Source organism: Mycteria americana, chromosome 2, assembly GCF_035582795.1.
Source record: "Mycteria americana isolate JAX WOST 10 ecotype Jacksonville Zoo and Gardens chromosome 2, USCA_MyAme_1.0, whole genome shotgun sequence".
NCBI classification, from domain to species: Eukaryota; Metazoa; Chordata; class Aves; order Ciconiiformes; family Ciconiidae; genus Mycteria; species Mycteria americana.
In genome coordinates, this window is record NC_134366.1 from 75,982,982 (window position 1) to 75,996,879 (window position 13,898).

At 42.6% G+C, this 13,898-nt stretch overlaps 1 protein-coding gene across 9 annotated transcripts in view; it reads left to right on the top strand.

The window, feature by feature from the left end:
* The window catches only part of JARID2 (jumonji and AT-rich interaction domain containing 2), a 228,194-nt gene that overhangs the window by 191,955 nt on the left and 22,341 nt on the right, over window positions 1-13,898 (top strand). For all 9 annotated transcript variants that reach the window (XR_012774336.1, XR_012774337.1, XM_075493800.1 and 6 more), the window contains 2 exons: window positions 3,640-4,657; window positions 8,853-9,352. Coding sequence is in view for 7 of the 9 variants with exons in the window: in XM_075493800.1 (XP_075349915.1) it covers window positions 3,640-4,657; window positions 8,853-9,352 (1,518 nt within the window). In the remaining 2 variants the exon portion in view is untranslated. The remainder of the gene's footprint in view (window positions 1-3,639; window positions 4,658-8,852; window positions 9,353-13,898) is intronic.

Consider the following 13,898-nt stretch of genomic DNA (forward strand, 5'->3'; position numbering starts at 1 on the left):
CAGCCATTGACAGCTTCTTCCAGCATTTTCCTTTTCTACTAATGAGAAAGTTTTCCTAGTTGTGCCTCAGATCATCATTGTAGACAATTAAAGGGTTTTTTTCTCCCGCTTTTCCCAGTGAACATGGAAACAGCATTTACTATCTCTTTTTAGAGCAGCTCCTTATGCATCGGAAGACTGTTACAGAGTTGTCCTATAGTCATCTCTTTCAGACTAAATAAGCCCAGTTCCTCTGGCTTTTCAGTAAAGATCATATTTTCCAAATACCTGAGCGCTTTGTGCTCTTTTAGGCTTGCTCCACTGTCTAAATTTTTCTTGCAGTGTGGGCTCGATCCTGGGTCCAAGCCTGCATAGGAAAGCCTGTGCTCCCATCCCTTGCTTTTGGCGTTCTTAATAATAGGTCTCAGAAACTGATTTGCATGCTTTGTACTACCGTCGCATTTCGCAGGTCGCTGTGGTCGCCAAATGTTATTCCTCCCCTACATGTATTTGATTTGTCCTTCCTAAGAATAGCACTTCCTCTTATTGTAGACATTTTCTGAAATAAGTTCTTCAAGATTACCTTTGATTTTGACCTTGTCTCCAGAGTGCTTACAGCCCCTTGCAGGTGTGTGTCACTGGCAAATTTTACGATAATACAAGTTACTGATGGAAGTACGTGGTAGAACCAAGGCCAAGACAAGTCCCTACAGAAAGTCACCTGAAATGCCGTGCCAGGATGGCAGTGAACTATGACAACGATAACTTCTCTTGAGGATGACTTTATTTAATCCCTTGTGAAGCCACTTTAGAGTAATTGTGTCTAGGCTATGTCTCAGGAGCTTGTTTAATAGAATGTCATGTGGGACAGTGACTGGAGCCCTACTGAAGAGGAGGTGCTTCTTTACCTGCTCAGCCAGGTGTCTGTCAGAAGATGATTAAATTAGCTTGATGTGCTATTTTGGCAAAACTATGGGTGGGAGTCTTTTGTTTTGTTTTTACTATTTTTTTTTGTTTTTAACATTATCTTATTACTGTTTGTGTGTTTACAAATTAACTGTTTGATGATTTGTTCCAGAATGATTTTAGGGTTTGAAGTTAGGTAGGCTCTGCCTACCCTCAACTTATTTCCAGGAGCCATGCCCTAAGTCATCTAGGTACGCTTTAGCTTGCTGGGGTTGCCTTCCTAGCTCTTTTGCTGAAATTGGTTATGTTATATATCTGGTAAGTATTCAGTCAGTGGTACTTTTGGTGAAGGATGATGCAAAAGAAGCACAAACACTTGAGCCAAACCGTTGCATTTGTTTTCCTTCCTTGTGTGGTGGTTGGTCTCTGCTGTTCTTCATTGTCATTGTATTTTTAAGGTATTTATAAAATTTTTTCTGTTTCATTTATGTCCCTTGCTAACCGAAGTTTCCTTAGCTCCTTGGCCTTTCTGATTTTACCCATGCATGCTTTTGCTGTTCCTATATAGTTGCACTTAGTCACATAATTGTGTTTTCACTTTTTACTGAGATTTCTTCTCTAATTTTCCAGTCATTAGAGAACTTTGTGAACAGGCATAATGGCCAGTGCTTTGTGCCCTTCCTCTGAGTGGGAATTGCTTTGGTTTGTTTGTTTGTTTGTTTGTTTGTTTGTTTTCAGGTGTTTTTTTGTTTTGGTTTGGTTTTTTTTGTTGTTGTTGGGTTTTTTTTTTTTAAGTCTGTCCTTTCTCTACTGTTGTCACATCTTAGAATTGAAAACTCATTTCATGATCAGTGTCACCCAGATTACCTTCCCCTCCCAGTTCTCAATCAAGTCTTCTCTATTAGTCTAGATGAAATCTCTAATCGATGTTCCTGGCTATTTATAAAGCCAGAGATGTTCAACTCTTGTTCTGACTGTTGCAGGCAGGAGGCAATGTCTCAACAGCTCTCTACCCATGTCTGCTCTGTGGCGTGAAAAAGGGCTATAAAAGTCAAACCCAGGCCTCCATTTCGAATTCAGAGTACTGCCTAAACTTCAAGGGAAATGGCTAAATGCATTTCTGTTAGCAAGTGTTTGCTTTCCAGATGATATCTCATATGTCTTTGGAAAGCTCAAGGTAAAAACTCATGTCATCAGTTAACTGGATTTTCCTTAAGTGTTTCTACCTTGGAAGCATGGGAAGGACAAGAATATGGATGGGTTTTAAAAGGGCCTTACTCCTGCTCAAGCTTCTGGAGCACAGAGGGAAAAATGCACACAGTAAATGCGTGTATACACATATGTGTGTGTGTGTGTATGCAGAATCCCCAGGTTCCAGGTCCTCGTCTGCAAGTCACTTAATACAAGACCACAGCACGATCTTTTCAGTCTCTATCTGATCCCTATTTTATAACATTTAATCCCTACTTTATAAGTGACTACTATTCTTGCATTTATTTGAGAGAAGCTGCCATGCTTACTAATTTGGCAAGTGTTTTGAAATCCCACAGGGAAGTATTGTAACTTTGCAGGAATGGTGTTACTCACCTGAGCGCTGATAATGGGTTATTGTATTGTATGCTTTCAACTTGGAGCACTTTTATCAATGTTCCTGATTTTTGGATGCGTGTTTCTGCACTCACAGTAGTTTAAGGAGGTGAGGAGATAATGTTTAAACTTGTTTAAAGGCTGAAATTTGTTTGAGGTTTAAAATTGAACTTCATTTTCTTAGTAGCAGGGCTTAGCTTTGGCAGTGCTGAGCCATCACAATTCCCTTCGAAGCTGAGGGTTGCTTTTGGTGCTTAACGCATCTTATAGTTAAAATATAAGTATTAGTTTCATAGCTGGGTTTAAATGTCTAACAGAAAGCAGTGGAGTCCAGCAATTCTAAGTTGCAATGACACATTAGTGATGAATATGATGTAATAAAATGTGTCAGCAAAACTGCCCAGATATCAAACTTAAAAAAAAAATGCATTGAACTACTGTATACATTTTTATTTCAAATAATGACTTCAGCAACAAAATGCCTCCCAAGATTTAATATGTATGACAGACTGGATCCTTCACGGCCATCCTGATCTGTTGGGTGCATAATATGTTCAATGTCTCTTTTTATGTATATGTATGTATAGACAGGAGGTTGGTTTGAATCTCGGTGTGTGTTTTGTGTTTTTTGCAAAACATTCCCATTCCAGTTAGACTAGACAGTATACACTGGCTAGTTTGTCTGCTAAAAAGTAGCAAACTGTGTGTGCACTTAAGGGAAGTTGGGTGGGAGAGAGATAGTGTCTGAGGGCCAGAAAAGGAGATAATAAAAGTATTAGTTTGTAAATCAGACTACCTGTGTTTTGTGATACCGTAAGAGGCTTTCTGGTGGACAAGGAAGGGAGTAGTGCAAGCAAGGGACCTCACCCTTCTTAATGCCAGAGGCTTCGTACCCTCCAAAAGCAAGATTGGCTTTCTGGGGACTTTTTGGTTTGTTTTTTAAAAAAATACTTCTATTTTATTTGTTTATTATAAATGCCCAGTCCCTCCTCTTGCCTGGGTGAAAACTGTTTTATGTAGATTGTATGAAGGGGCCAGGAGTCAGGACTGCAGAATATGGTTGTCCAGCAACTGGGACGCTGTGGCCGAGTGGTAACATTATTAATTTACTTTTCTGTTTTCTATTTCCTTCCTTCTGCTCCCCCTGCAACATTCCTGGCATTGCAGGTTTCTAAAGTCAACGGGATCACTCGAATGTCATCTCCGAGTGCAAATGCAGCCAGTGCCAAAAAGATGAGAGAAGTCAGACCTTCACCGTCCAAAACTGTGAAGTACACTGCAACAGTGACAAAGGGAACTGTCACATACACCAAAGCCAAGAAAGAACTGGTCAAGGAAACCAAACTAAATCACCACAAACCCAGTTCACCTGTCAACCACACAATCTCAGGGAAAATAGAAAGTAGCAATGCAAAAACCCGCAAACAGGTGCTATCCCTTGGAGCATCCAAGTCTAACAATACCGCTGTTAATGGTGTAAAAGTCAATGGCAAGTTGAACCAAAAGACATGCACTAAGGAGGTGGGGAGACAATTAAGGGAGGGGCTGCGCAATTCGAAGAGGAGGCTGGAAGAGACGAATCACATAGATAAAATACAGTCGCCCACCAAGAGAATGAAAGGGGCAGTCAACTTGGCAGAAGCTGCCAGCAAAAAGGCAGCCATAGAAAAGCCTTTGCTGAATGGACACCTTAAAAAGGAAGTGCCAGAGAAGAGTTTGGAAAGAAATAGGCCGAAAAGAGCCACTGCTGGAAAGAGTATGCCAGGGAAACAAGCACATGGCAAAACTGAAAATGCCTCCTGTGAAAATCGTTCTACCTCTCAAGCGGAGTCCTTGCACAAGCCACAAGACTCAATGGGAAAGCACGAAAAGGGCAGTAGTAAGTCTGGGTGGGGGATGCTGGGGGAGATTCCCATCCTTAGGCCCTCCACCAAGGAATTTCATGACCCACTGATATACATTGAGTCAGTCCGAGCTCAGGTAGAGAAGTATGGGATGTGCAGGGTGATTCCTCCTCCAGACTGGAGACCTGAGTGCAAGCTAAATGATGAAATGCGGTTTGTGACACAGATTCAGCACATACACAAGCTAGGCAGGCGCTGGGGACCCAACGTGCAGCGGCTGGCCTGTATCAAGAAGCACCTCAAATCTCAGGGCATTACCATGGACGAACTCCCACTCATAGGTAAGGGCTGTGGTTTCATTGGCCTTTTGCTGCTGCTTGTTAGTGTCCGTATACAACTTTATGCTCTGTTTGCCTTTATGCTTAACCGAACCCCTGTTCAATTAACACTGCAGAGCTCTTGATCTCTCTTCCTTATCCATCGGTCAGGCACAATGCAGGTAGGTTGTCAGAGAGCTTTCCAGGGAGACTTTATATCGCCGCTTTCCTCCTGCCAGCTCTATTTCACCCAGGGGAAATATGTGGGGTCTTGGTCTCCAGGATTCAGGATCTTCTTTCCCTGATGTTTTATTTTTAAAGGTAGTACAACTACAGATGCTGATAGCCTTAGTTTAAATGTTGCCTAAGAATATTTTTCAGACCTTTCCAAAGATGTTTTCCAAACAGGTTGCAATGCTGCCAGGCTTTAATACAAATATTTTCTTTCCCCCTTCCTTTAAAAGCATTTAACCAAGGGGGAAAGAAAATATCTCGGAACTGACTTCTATTTGGGTACTCAGACACTTAAAATTACAAATTTGCAGTGACCTGCTGACATTTAACAACCATTAAGTGTCAAGAATAGGCAGTAAAATGTGGTTGATTGCAAAATGGAGGTTTCATTATTTCTCCCAGCAGGTGTCTGCCAGGGCTAATGCCTGAGTGAGAATCACTTATTTAACAGAATTCTTGGTTTATGGTCTGCTGTCAAATATGACACGTGACAAAAATGTGACAATAGTTTGTAAAAACATGACAACAGCAGCATACAAATGAACTATTGAATGAGCCACCTCCATCTCTACTGCCTTTGCAGCCATGACATAGCAACAAACTCATGTTTTTAATTTTTGTAAGCCGTTCCCTTTGTTTTTGAAATGTTTTAAGTTAGAGCTCACAGGACCTGCATGTTGCAACTTGAGGCTAGAGTTTTGCCTTTGAGGCATTATCCGATCAGAGGCAGCTATCAATGCTAGTTGGATTAAAGGACACACTTTTCTGTTTAAGCTGTTCACAACACTTCCCCCCCCCCCCCCCCCCCCCCTTCAAACTTTATATCACATATGGTAAGTGAGTGAAAATGCATAAAAGCACACAAAGAGATTGCAGAGTTTATGGTGAACTGATGCAGGGCACAACAGAGAAATGACAGAATTTAAGGAGGAGGAACAAAGGTTAGCACTCTGTTGCAGTAGCCGTGCAAAAAACGTTCAAGGAAATCTGAAAATTAAAATCACTCAAGCAGCAATAAGTGAACATTTTGTATTCCTAATGTATGCAATGGTTGTATGCTAATAGAGAAGAATAATGAATTAAATTTACATTGGCAAGAGAGAGAAGAAAATGTGCAAGACAGCTCGATTAACGCTCCTGGAACAATGTTAACTTTTTAATGAAATACCTTAACTCGGCATTAAGATGGCATTACTGTTAATTATTTGTATTATTTAAGCACCTAAGAGCCTAATTAATAGGCAAGGATTCTATTCTGCTGAGTGCCATATAACTGGAGCAAACAGTGGTCTCTCAGAAAATTTGCATCCTATGTATCCTTTCTGCAGTTAATTTCCTACCTATCTTGTGTTTAAAATTAAAAACAAAATGGAGAAAAGAAGCTGGAGATCATCAGTGTACAAAGATGAGAAATCTGTTTGTTCCAGCAGGAAAGATATAAAATAATCCGTGGTGATAAATGTGCACTTATTTAAGTAGACATGCGTACATATCCCTCCTTTCAGGGCCAAATCACATTTCCATTGAAGTAAGTGGGAGTTTTGCCAACAACTTGTGTAGTTGCCAGCATTTGGTATTAAATGCATACCTGAAGATTTAAGATTTTTTTTTTAATTGAGCTTGCTTATTAGGCAATTTAAAAATATTCCTAACTTAGTGAAATTAAGACAATTTAAAAAAAAAAGAAAGACACTATTTCTGCATAACATGTGCTGGGTCTCCTATTTAAGCCATTTTGCTATAGGTGCTTATAAATGGGGTTAAAACTCCTTGGGTGTTTTTTGGGGGGGGTTTGTTTGTTTGTTTGTTTGTTTTCCCTTCAGCCTTTCAAGGAAAGTTAAGCAACATGCTTAGGTCAATCCTGGAAAACATCAGCCTGAGATATAAATGCTTCCAAAAGTTATGACTGTGTGAAATGGAATTACAATTGAGACCATTTTGTAAACCTTAGCTGTAGCTGGCCCTATGAAGGATCTGCCAGATATGTGAGGCTCTGATTGAATGATGTGCTACTTGAGCTCTAATATTGTGGAGTGATTATGAGTGATCATTCCATGATGCGGGAGAAAATCGCATTTCTTTAATAGCTCATGAACAGTGTTGAAAGTAGGACCTTAAGCTGGGTGTGTGCTATTTGTCCCACTGGAGAACACGTATAACATTAAACCTGGACTGCACTTCTTTGGAAGTTAGGAGTATGTTACTCAACTTTATGTAGGTCACTGAATCTATTGGGATGGAAAGCCATCTTGAATTGTACCTTCAGCTTATTTGTGAATTCTGCATATAAAACACTAGACCAAAAAAAGTAACAGCCTGTAATAGAGGCCAGCTTGAAAGTTATTTTATGGGGAAGATTAAAGAGGAAAGAAAGAAAACCTTTCAAACTTTTTTTTTCCCCAATGGTGTTTACCTTTTCTCAGCTTCAAGACTTAACCATTTTGACCCCCCCAAAAAAATTGCTAAATTGGGTAAATCTGCTGCCCCATGGCCCTGCCTCCACCCTTGTCATATGCTCCTCAAAGCCTTACCCTTGGTTTTGGCTGCATCCAAAATCCTTTCCCCTCTTTTCACACCTTTGACCAGCGCTGTGCGGGCAGCATTAGCGAGCAGCCTCTGGTGCTGCTCTGCCTTGGTCGCAACCATTGTCATCCCAGAATGTTGCATGCAGGTTTATGTTGCTGAGCCTCCCTCCTCAGCGGATTGGCACGAGTGGTGGAAGAGGGGAAAGCAGAGGGAAGAAGGAAAATTGGGATCAGCTATGAAGCATCTGAGATGCAGCACAGGATAGTTTGAAGAAAGTAATACTGCTTGCACCAGCAAGCAAAATATGACTGGCCCTTAAGATGCTGTAGCTGTGTATCCGACAGTAAATATTTACCGTAACACTGCTTCTTGCTCTTCTCTGTTGTATAATAGCATTTCTAAGTGCTCTGAAATGGCTATGGCATAATAATTTTTTACTTTTCTCAAAGAAGAAGGGGAGGGAGAGACAATGTGGTGCAGTTTTGTATTAATTCTCCTTTTTCCTTCAGCAGTGCCCTGTTGAATTGTAGGTGGTCTTTGGTCCGTTTCTTCACTCTTTCTACTGATGATTTATTTCTGTGTTTTGAGAGTATTTATGATGTTTCTTTTATTGTTCCTCATCCATTTGGCTGCTTTTTATGCTGCAGTTTGTATAATCCCCCATTTTTATTTTTTGACTGGAGTGTGAAATGTGCTAGTCATCTTAAAACATACAAAAACATAATGGAGTATAAAATATGGATGGCCTCAAACTGGAAGAATAATGTGTCTGGAACTTTTTTATGCAGTTGCAGACACCAACCCCAAACAACCCCCTGCCTCCCTTGTTTTTTTAATAAGGACTTTTCTACGTGTAGTGAAATTAATGATGTTACTGTGCTCCTTTTAAATACTAACTGTATTCAAAGTGTTGTGCAGAATCAATGTTTCACCTCCAGAAAGGATAAGTACTTGTCTTTTTGATTGCCAATACCCATCTTGACACCTGTTTTGCTTCTTCCTGGTATAAACCAGATGTGGGACTGGTAGAGGGCGAGGTGAGGGTGGGAGTGTGTGGGCTTTTAAAGAACTGGGCAACTCCCATCTCCCTGACCGCTGGGTAATGACCAGGGGAAAAACACATGTCAGGAGATAGCTCGGGGTGCTCTGAGAGGAGAAGGGAATGAAACTTGAGGAGGAGAGCAAATTTAACCATAGGGAACGCTATTGCAAATAGCAAAATATGATCTGCTGAATGAATTAAGCTAGCAAAACAGTGGCACCCGTCTGTCTTCAGCAGGAGGCGTAAGAGATAGGGACGGTCCTGCTCCGGTGCCCAGGTGACCGGAGCTGTACGGGTGGCACATCCACTATGTGCACAGCCTGGTAGCGTGCTTGACACGAGCCACCCGCAGCTTTCCTAACCTGCTCCTGTGTTTCCCTTTCCCCTCCTCTGCTGCCTGGCACATGCGGACCCCAGGAGGCTGTGAGCTCGACCTGGCCTGCTTCGTCCAGCTGATCAACGAGATGGGGGGGATGCAGCAAGTGACTGACCTCAAGAAATGGAACAAGCTGGCAGACACGCTGCGCATCCCCAAAACTGCACAGGACAGACTGGCCAAGCTGCAAGAAGCCTACTGCCAGTACTTGCTCTCCTATGACTCCCTCTCCCCTGAGGAGCACAAGAAACTGGAGAAGGAGGTCTTGCTGGAAAAGGAAATCTTGGAGAAGAGGAAAGGACCTTTGGAGGGACATTCGGAGAATGCCTACAAGTTCCATTCCTTGCCCCGGTTTGAGCCCAAAAACGGACTCATCAATGGCGTGGTTCACAAAAATGGCTTCCGCAACAAGTTAAAAGAGGTCGACGTCCCACTGAAGACGGGCAGGCGGCGGCTCTTTGCTCAGGAAAAGGAGACCACGAAGGAGGACGAGGAGGAGGAGGAGGGAGTTCTTAGCGACTTACACAAGTGTATATACAAGGTAACGAGGCAGGCTCTGCCAGTTTTGTTTTGCAGAACTGATGATGCTGTCATCTGGGTGGCATCCGGGTGCAAACCCAGCCGGCTGGGGGGAGCCGATGGGCTGCAGTGCCACCCCCAAGGCGGCAGGGCAGCCAGCAGCTATCGCAGCCGGGCGGTCTGGTGGCTTTATCCTGATCTGCCTGGCTCTCGCTGGATGTCTGGAAAAGCTGGAAGGTGTTACTGTCATAACAAGATGCGCTGGGCTCTTCCCCTCCTTGTCTCCTTGTGAGAGGTTCCCTGAATAGCTCTGCCCAATTATCCTTGCAGACACGGTTTTTATTTTCATTTTCTAGTGACATTTAAAGTAATGTTCTGCTTTCTCATTCCTGCTTCTTGCAAGTCTCTTGTTGAGATAAGTAGTGCTCCACATCAAAACTAACATCACTAGAAATACCACTACATTTAGAACGGGGAAATTGAAATGCAAACAATATTGTCATCCACGATGCCAGGTTTTGCTCAGCCATAACAGTCACATGGGCGCTTAGTCCTCCACATATCAAGTACATCCATTTACGAAGGAATGCTGACTCTTTCACTGTATTTTATTTGGCAGTCTCCTACTCTGGAGCAGGACTTGGCACTGCAACTCGCAGTGCAGTTTTGAGTTGGCGTTGAATTGTGTAGCCGTGCTCCGAGAGAAATACAGCGTTGAGTGTCTGTGCCCAGTAAAGGAATACGCTGTTCCTCCCCTTCCAATCTCACTTCAATCACCAGGAAATGAAGCCAGATAGCCCGAAGTGGCTTATTGTTAAGCTATTTAGGGACTGCATGAGCTCATGACTTGAGCTTTAAAAGCTTGCTTCAGGTTTCTTTTGCAGCTTGTTATGATTTGTCAGCCCAAAAATTCTTCTACTCGGGGACTCCGGCCTCAATCCCACCTTTGAAAAGCAATCTCTTTGCCATGCTGCTGTTGGAGAGAAGCTTATCTAATGACAGCAGCATTTGTGAATAGTGAAGTGGCATTTCTGTGCTTCATATCCTGTGCTTAATGATGTTAAATGAAATACTGATACAACTTACCCTGACTGCTGTATGAACAACCTCAAACTTAGTGGGGAAATGCCTCCATCTTCTTTTCCAGTGCAAGTCCCAAGTTAAAGTTTAGAAGATACAAAGTAACTCAAAAAGCAAGATTGGGATTTGTGAGAAGTGTCGTAATCAGACTTAGAAAATAAAAAAAGATGAGCAAGTAAAGCGCAGCTAGTATAACCAGCCTGAGTCTGCTGAGCCCCAGGCCTTTACCCCAAAAGGCTGAGAGCTCCCAAATTGCTGCTGCTGCCCAAAAAGCACTGACAGTACTGACACCATCAGACCTATACGAGTCCAGCAATACCCGGTAGAAATACTTTTGTTATGAGCATAAAAGCTGTTAGAGACAAGCATTGCTGAGCCTGTGGGCCAGTGCTCTCCCCACCCACCAAAGCAGCTGCAGCACACAGAGCCACTCAGGCAACACCTTGGGTTGTCCGCTGTGGTGCTGGCAGCTTCCCAGACACTGGGGCTTGCTCGTTTGAATCCCATCCCATGCTCATCTATGGTGCAGAGGCTGGGGACTACTGTCACAGGTGATGGACCAGGGAAAGAACAGGGGGAAGCAAATCTGTGGTGGGTTTCTGGAGAGATCCCTGCTGTGGAGCACCCTGTGGGATGCCTGGTCAGTCTGAGTGCAGAGAGAGGTGCATAGCTTCATTTTCACAGCACTTGGGGGACAGCCCTGTAGGACGACTGATGCATGAGAACTGGTTATGTCACTTAGAGCAAGCCTCAAGAAGTAGAAATAAGAAATTATGCAGCAATCTTGATGCACCAGAGTAACCCACAAGACCTGTAAGATGACTATAGTTCATCACTAGGCTTTTTAATAAGACTGAGGTGAGGTGGTGCTGGCTTATGGATTTAAGCAGTGGGTACTTCATGGCATTTTATGAAACAAGCCTTTTAATCCTGCATTCTCTGTTTTTCTTGAATGATGTGCCGTGTCTGTGGAGGGGGGACTGTTCCTTACCTATTAACATGTTTCTGAGAAAATCTGAAATTTGTTTAACAGAACATGTCCTCATGTTACAGTTTCCACAAATGGTGGGATTGTAATGGTTCCTTTCTAAAGCACATTGCTAATTCTAGTTAAAAATAAAAAACACACACAAAACCAAAACAACCCCACCCCTTTGATAAATGCCTAGGTCAATAGATTGAGGGCTAGAGGAGAATATCATAATCATATGGCTGTAGTACAGTTTAGGCCATAAAGTCTGTGCTTCAGACCATGAGGAGGCCATACATTTAGGGTTTTGCACAGTAATTTCTACAGTCAGTACGTGCTTGAGCTGGAACATGTTTTTAGAAAGAGACATCCAGTCTTCCAGGAGCAGTTACCACCATATCGCGTGTCAAGGTTAGAGTAAATCTCCTTTGTGTTTGGCTGACTTTCTGCCAGGGCTCCCAAATTATTTTCAGTGTTGCTCTTTTCCAGGCTGTAAGGCCTGCTGTGCTTTTAAGTGTGTGCTGCAGGCTGCTGTGCTTGCTTTCTTTACTCCTAAATGTATGGCTTTTCTATCTGACTAATCAAATGTCGTCGTTTGTAAGTATGTGAAGTAAACTATCATCAAAGAAGGATCTGCTGCAAGATTTTCACTCTTCTCTTCTTTCCCCAGTTGTAGCTCTGAAAATATTTTAAAAATCTGTACTGGAGCTGACTGAAAACAGCATTTGTTTCCATACAGAACAAACTGAAGACTTATTAGCAGACCCTCTAGAGGGACATGCAGAAGAAATCACCAACGCAAGTTTTGCCAGCCCTCACATGAAACTGTCCCGGCAATCCCATGCTGAGCTTTCTTCAGCCAGGGACTCAGCATTTTCAGATTCTGCTTAACAGGAGTCCCTCCTTCCCGCTTGTGACTATTGTGAAATCTCTGGTTTCTGCTCATTTTTATGGTTGCTTTAACATCTTTAACATTCATAACGTTGCAGTGTCCTTCTCCGTGACTTCCTTCCAGGCTTGGTGGTGGTGGTGATGCTCTGGGTTGGCTCTCATGGCTGCCACAGAGGCCATGGAGAAGAATTAGGAGAGGAAATAGGAAATTTTGTCCCTTAAACCTTCCTCTGTCATATCATCGCAGCAACAGAGACTCTGCTCAGTAGCTTGAAGCTCCCAGTTGTTGAACTGTTGAGACATTTGTGAGGGCATTGAAAAGGGTATTTTAATCTTCAGCAATTCATTTTGTGTTCAGGTTAAAATGCTCCATTACAGCATTTTAAATTATTTTCTGAGTTGGCATTAGAAAATTTTACGAGATCCCTCAGATTAAAAAATAAACAAAACAACAAAAACAGACAACAAAACCCCCTCAACTGTTTAATTTGTGTTACAACTTTCAGGAGACTAAAAAAATACCAAATTCTTGATAGAGGAAGAAATGGATATATGCAATTTTAAAGTGCTAAACTGTTCAGTTTTTCCAGTTTCTTTTTTCTTGCTTGCTGCCTATCTGAAAAATGGACAGACACGGTCAATCTTGGCAGATGAGTCCTTATTCTTGTTTTTCTGTGTAAGATGAGAGGAAGAGGCAAGTAACTGAAACGAGGAAGGTGCTGCAGATCGTGTGTTGGTTTGCGAGCGGTGAAGTCTATGCTCAAGTGTGACGACTGTTGGTGCGGGCCCTGCATTTTACGAGAGGTTTTGTGGTAAAAGGCTGCCTCAATAAATGATTCATGAGGGCATTAAAAGATGAAGGAAATTGTTTATTGTATCGCAAAGCATCCAACTCTGAGGTTTATGGGAATCAGAGGGCCCCAGGCCCTGGGCATTTCACAAACTTTTTTGTTAGAGCTAATTATGCTTTATTCAATTAAAAAAGTGACAATGTTACAACTGTAGGAGCATGGCAAAGTGGTACACTTGGCCTCTGGGAGAAAAGCTGCTTGTATAGTTGTTTCTAGTTTACTCTTGGACGTAGTTCTTAAATAAAAATTAAACACAAGAAAAGGCTGAGGTGGTTTGGCAGATCTGTTTCATAATTAAAAAACTAGAAAGGTAATAGTCCGAATAATAAAAACTTCATTGACATGGAGTTTTTAAGTCTGTGGTTGCTCAGATGGGCAGCCAGTGGACACAATGGGAGTTAGAGGAAGGAACAGTGGATCTGGCAAGGGGGCAAAGATATTTTCAACTTCATGTTTGCAGAGCGATGCTAGTCTGTGCCTGCAACGATGCCTGCAAACCAGAAGGGCCACAGCAGCTAGTGTGGCGCCTGCCAGCTCTCGTGACTCACAGCTTCCCAGGATGTTTCTTCTGCCCTGGAGCAGAGAAGGCAATAGGGGTGTCCCTGTCTGGGCATACCAGTATGTCTGGGCTGAAAGGAGCAAGCAGGTTCTCGTGCTCCTGCCTTCAAAGCCTTCAGAGGATGCTTCCCAGAGCATCTGGTATTATAGTTATTTGTGAAAGCAGGTATCCAGAAATTTAGGTATAGCTCAAGCAGAAAACCAAGTCAGATCCTCAT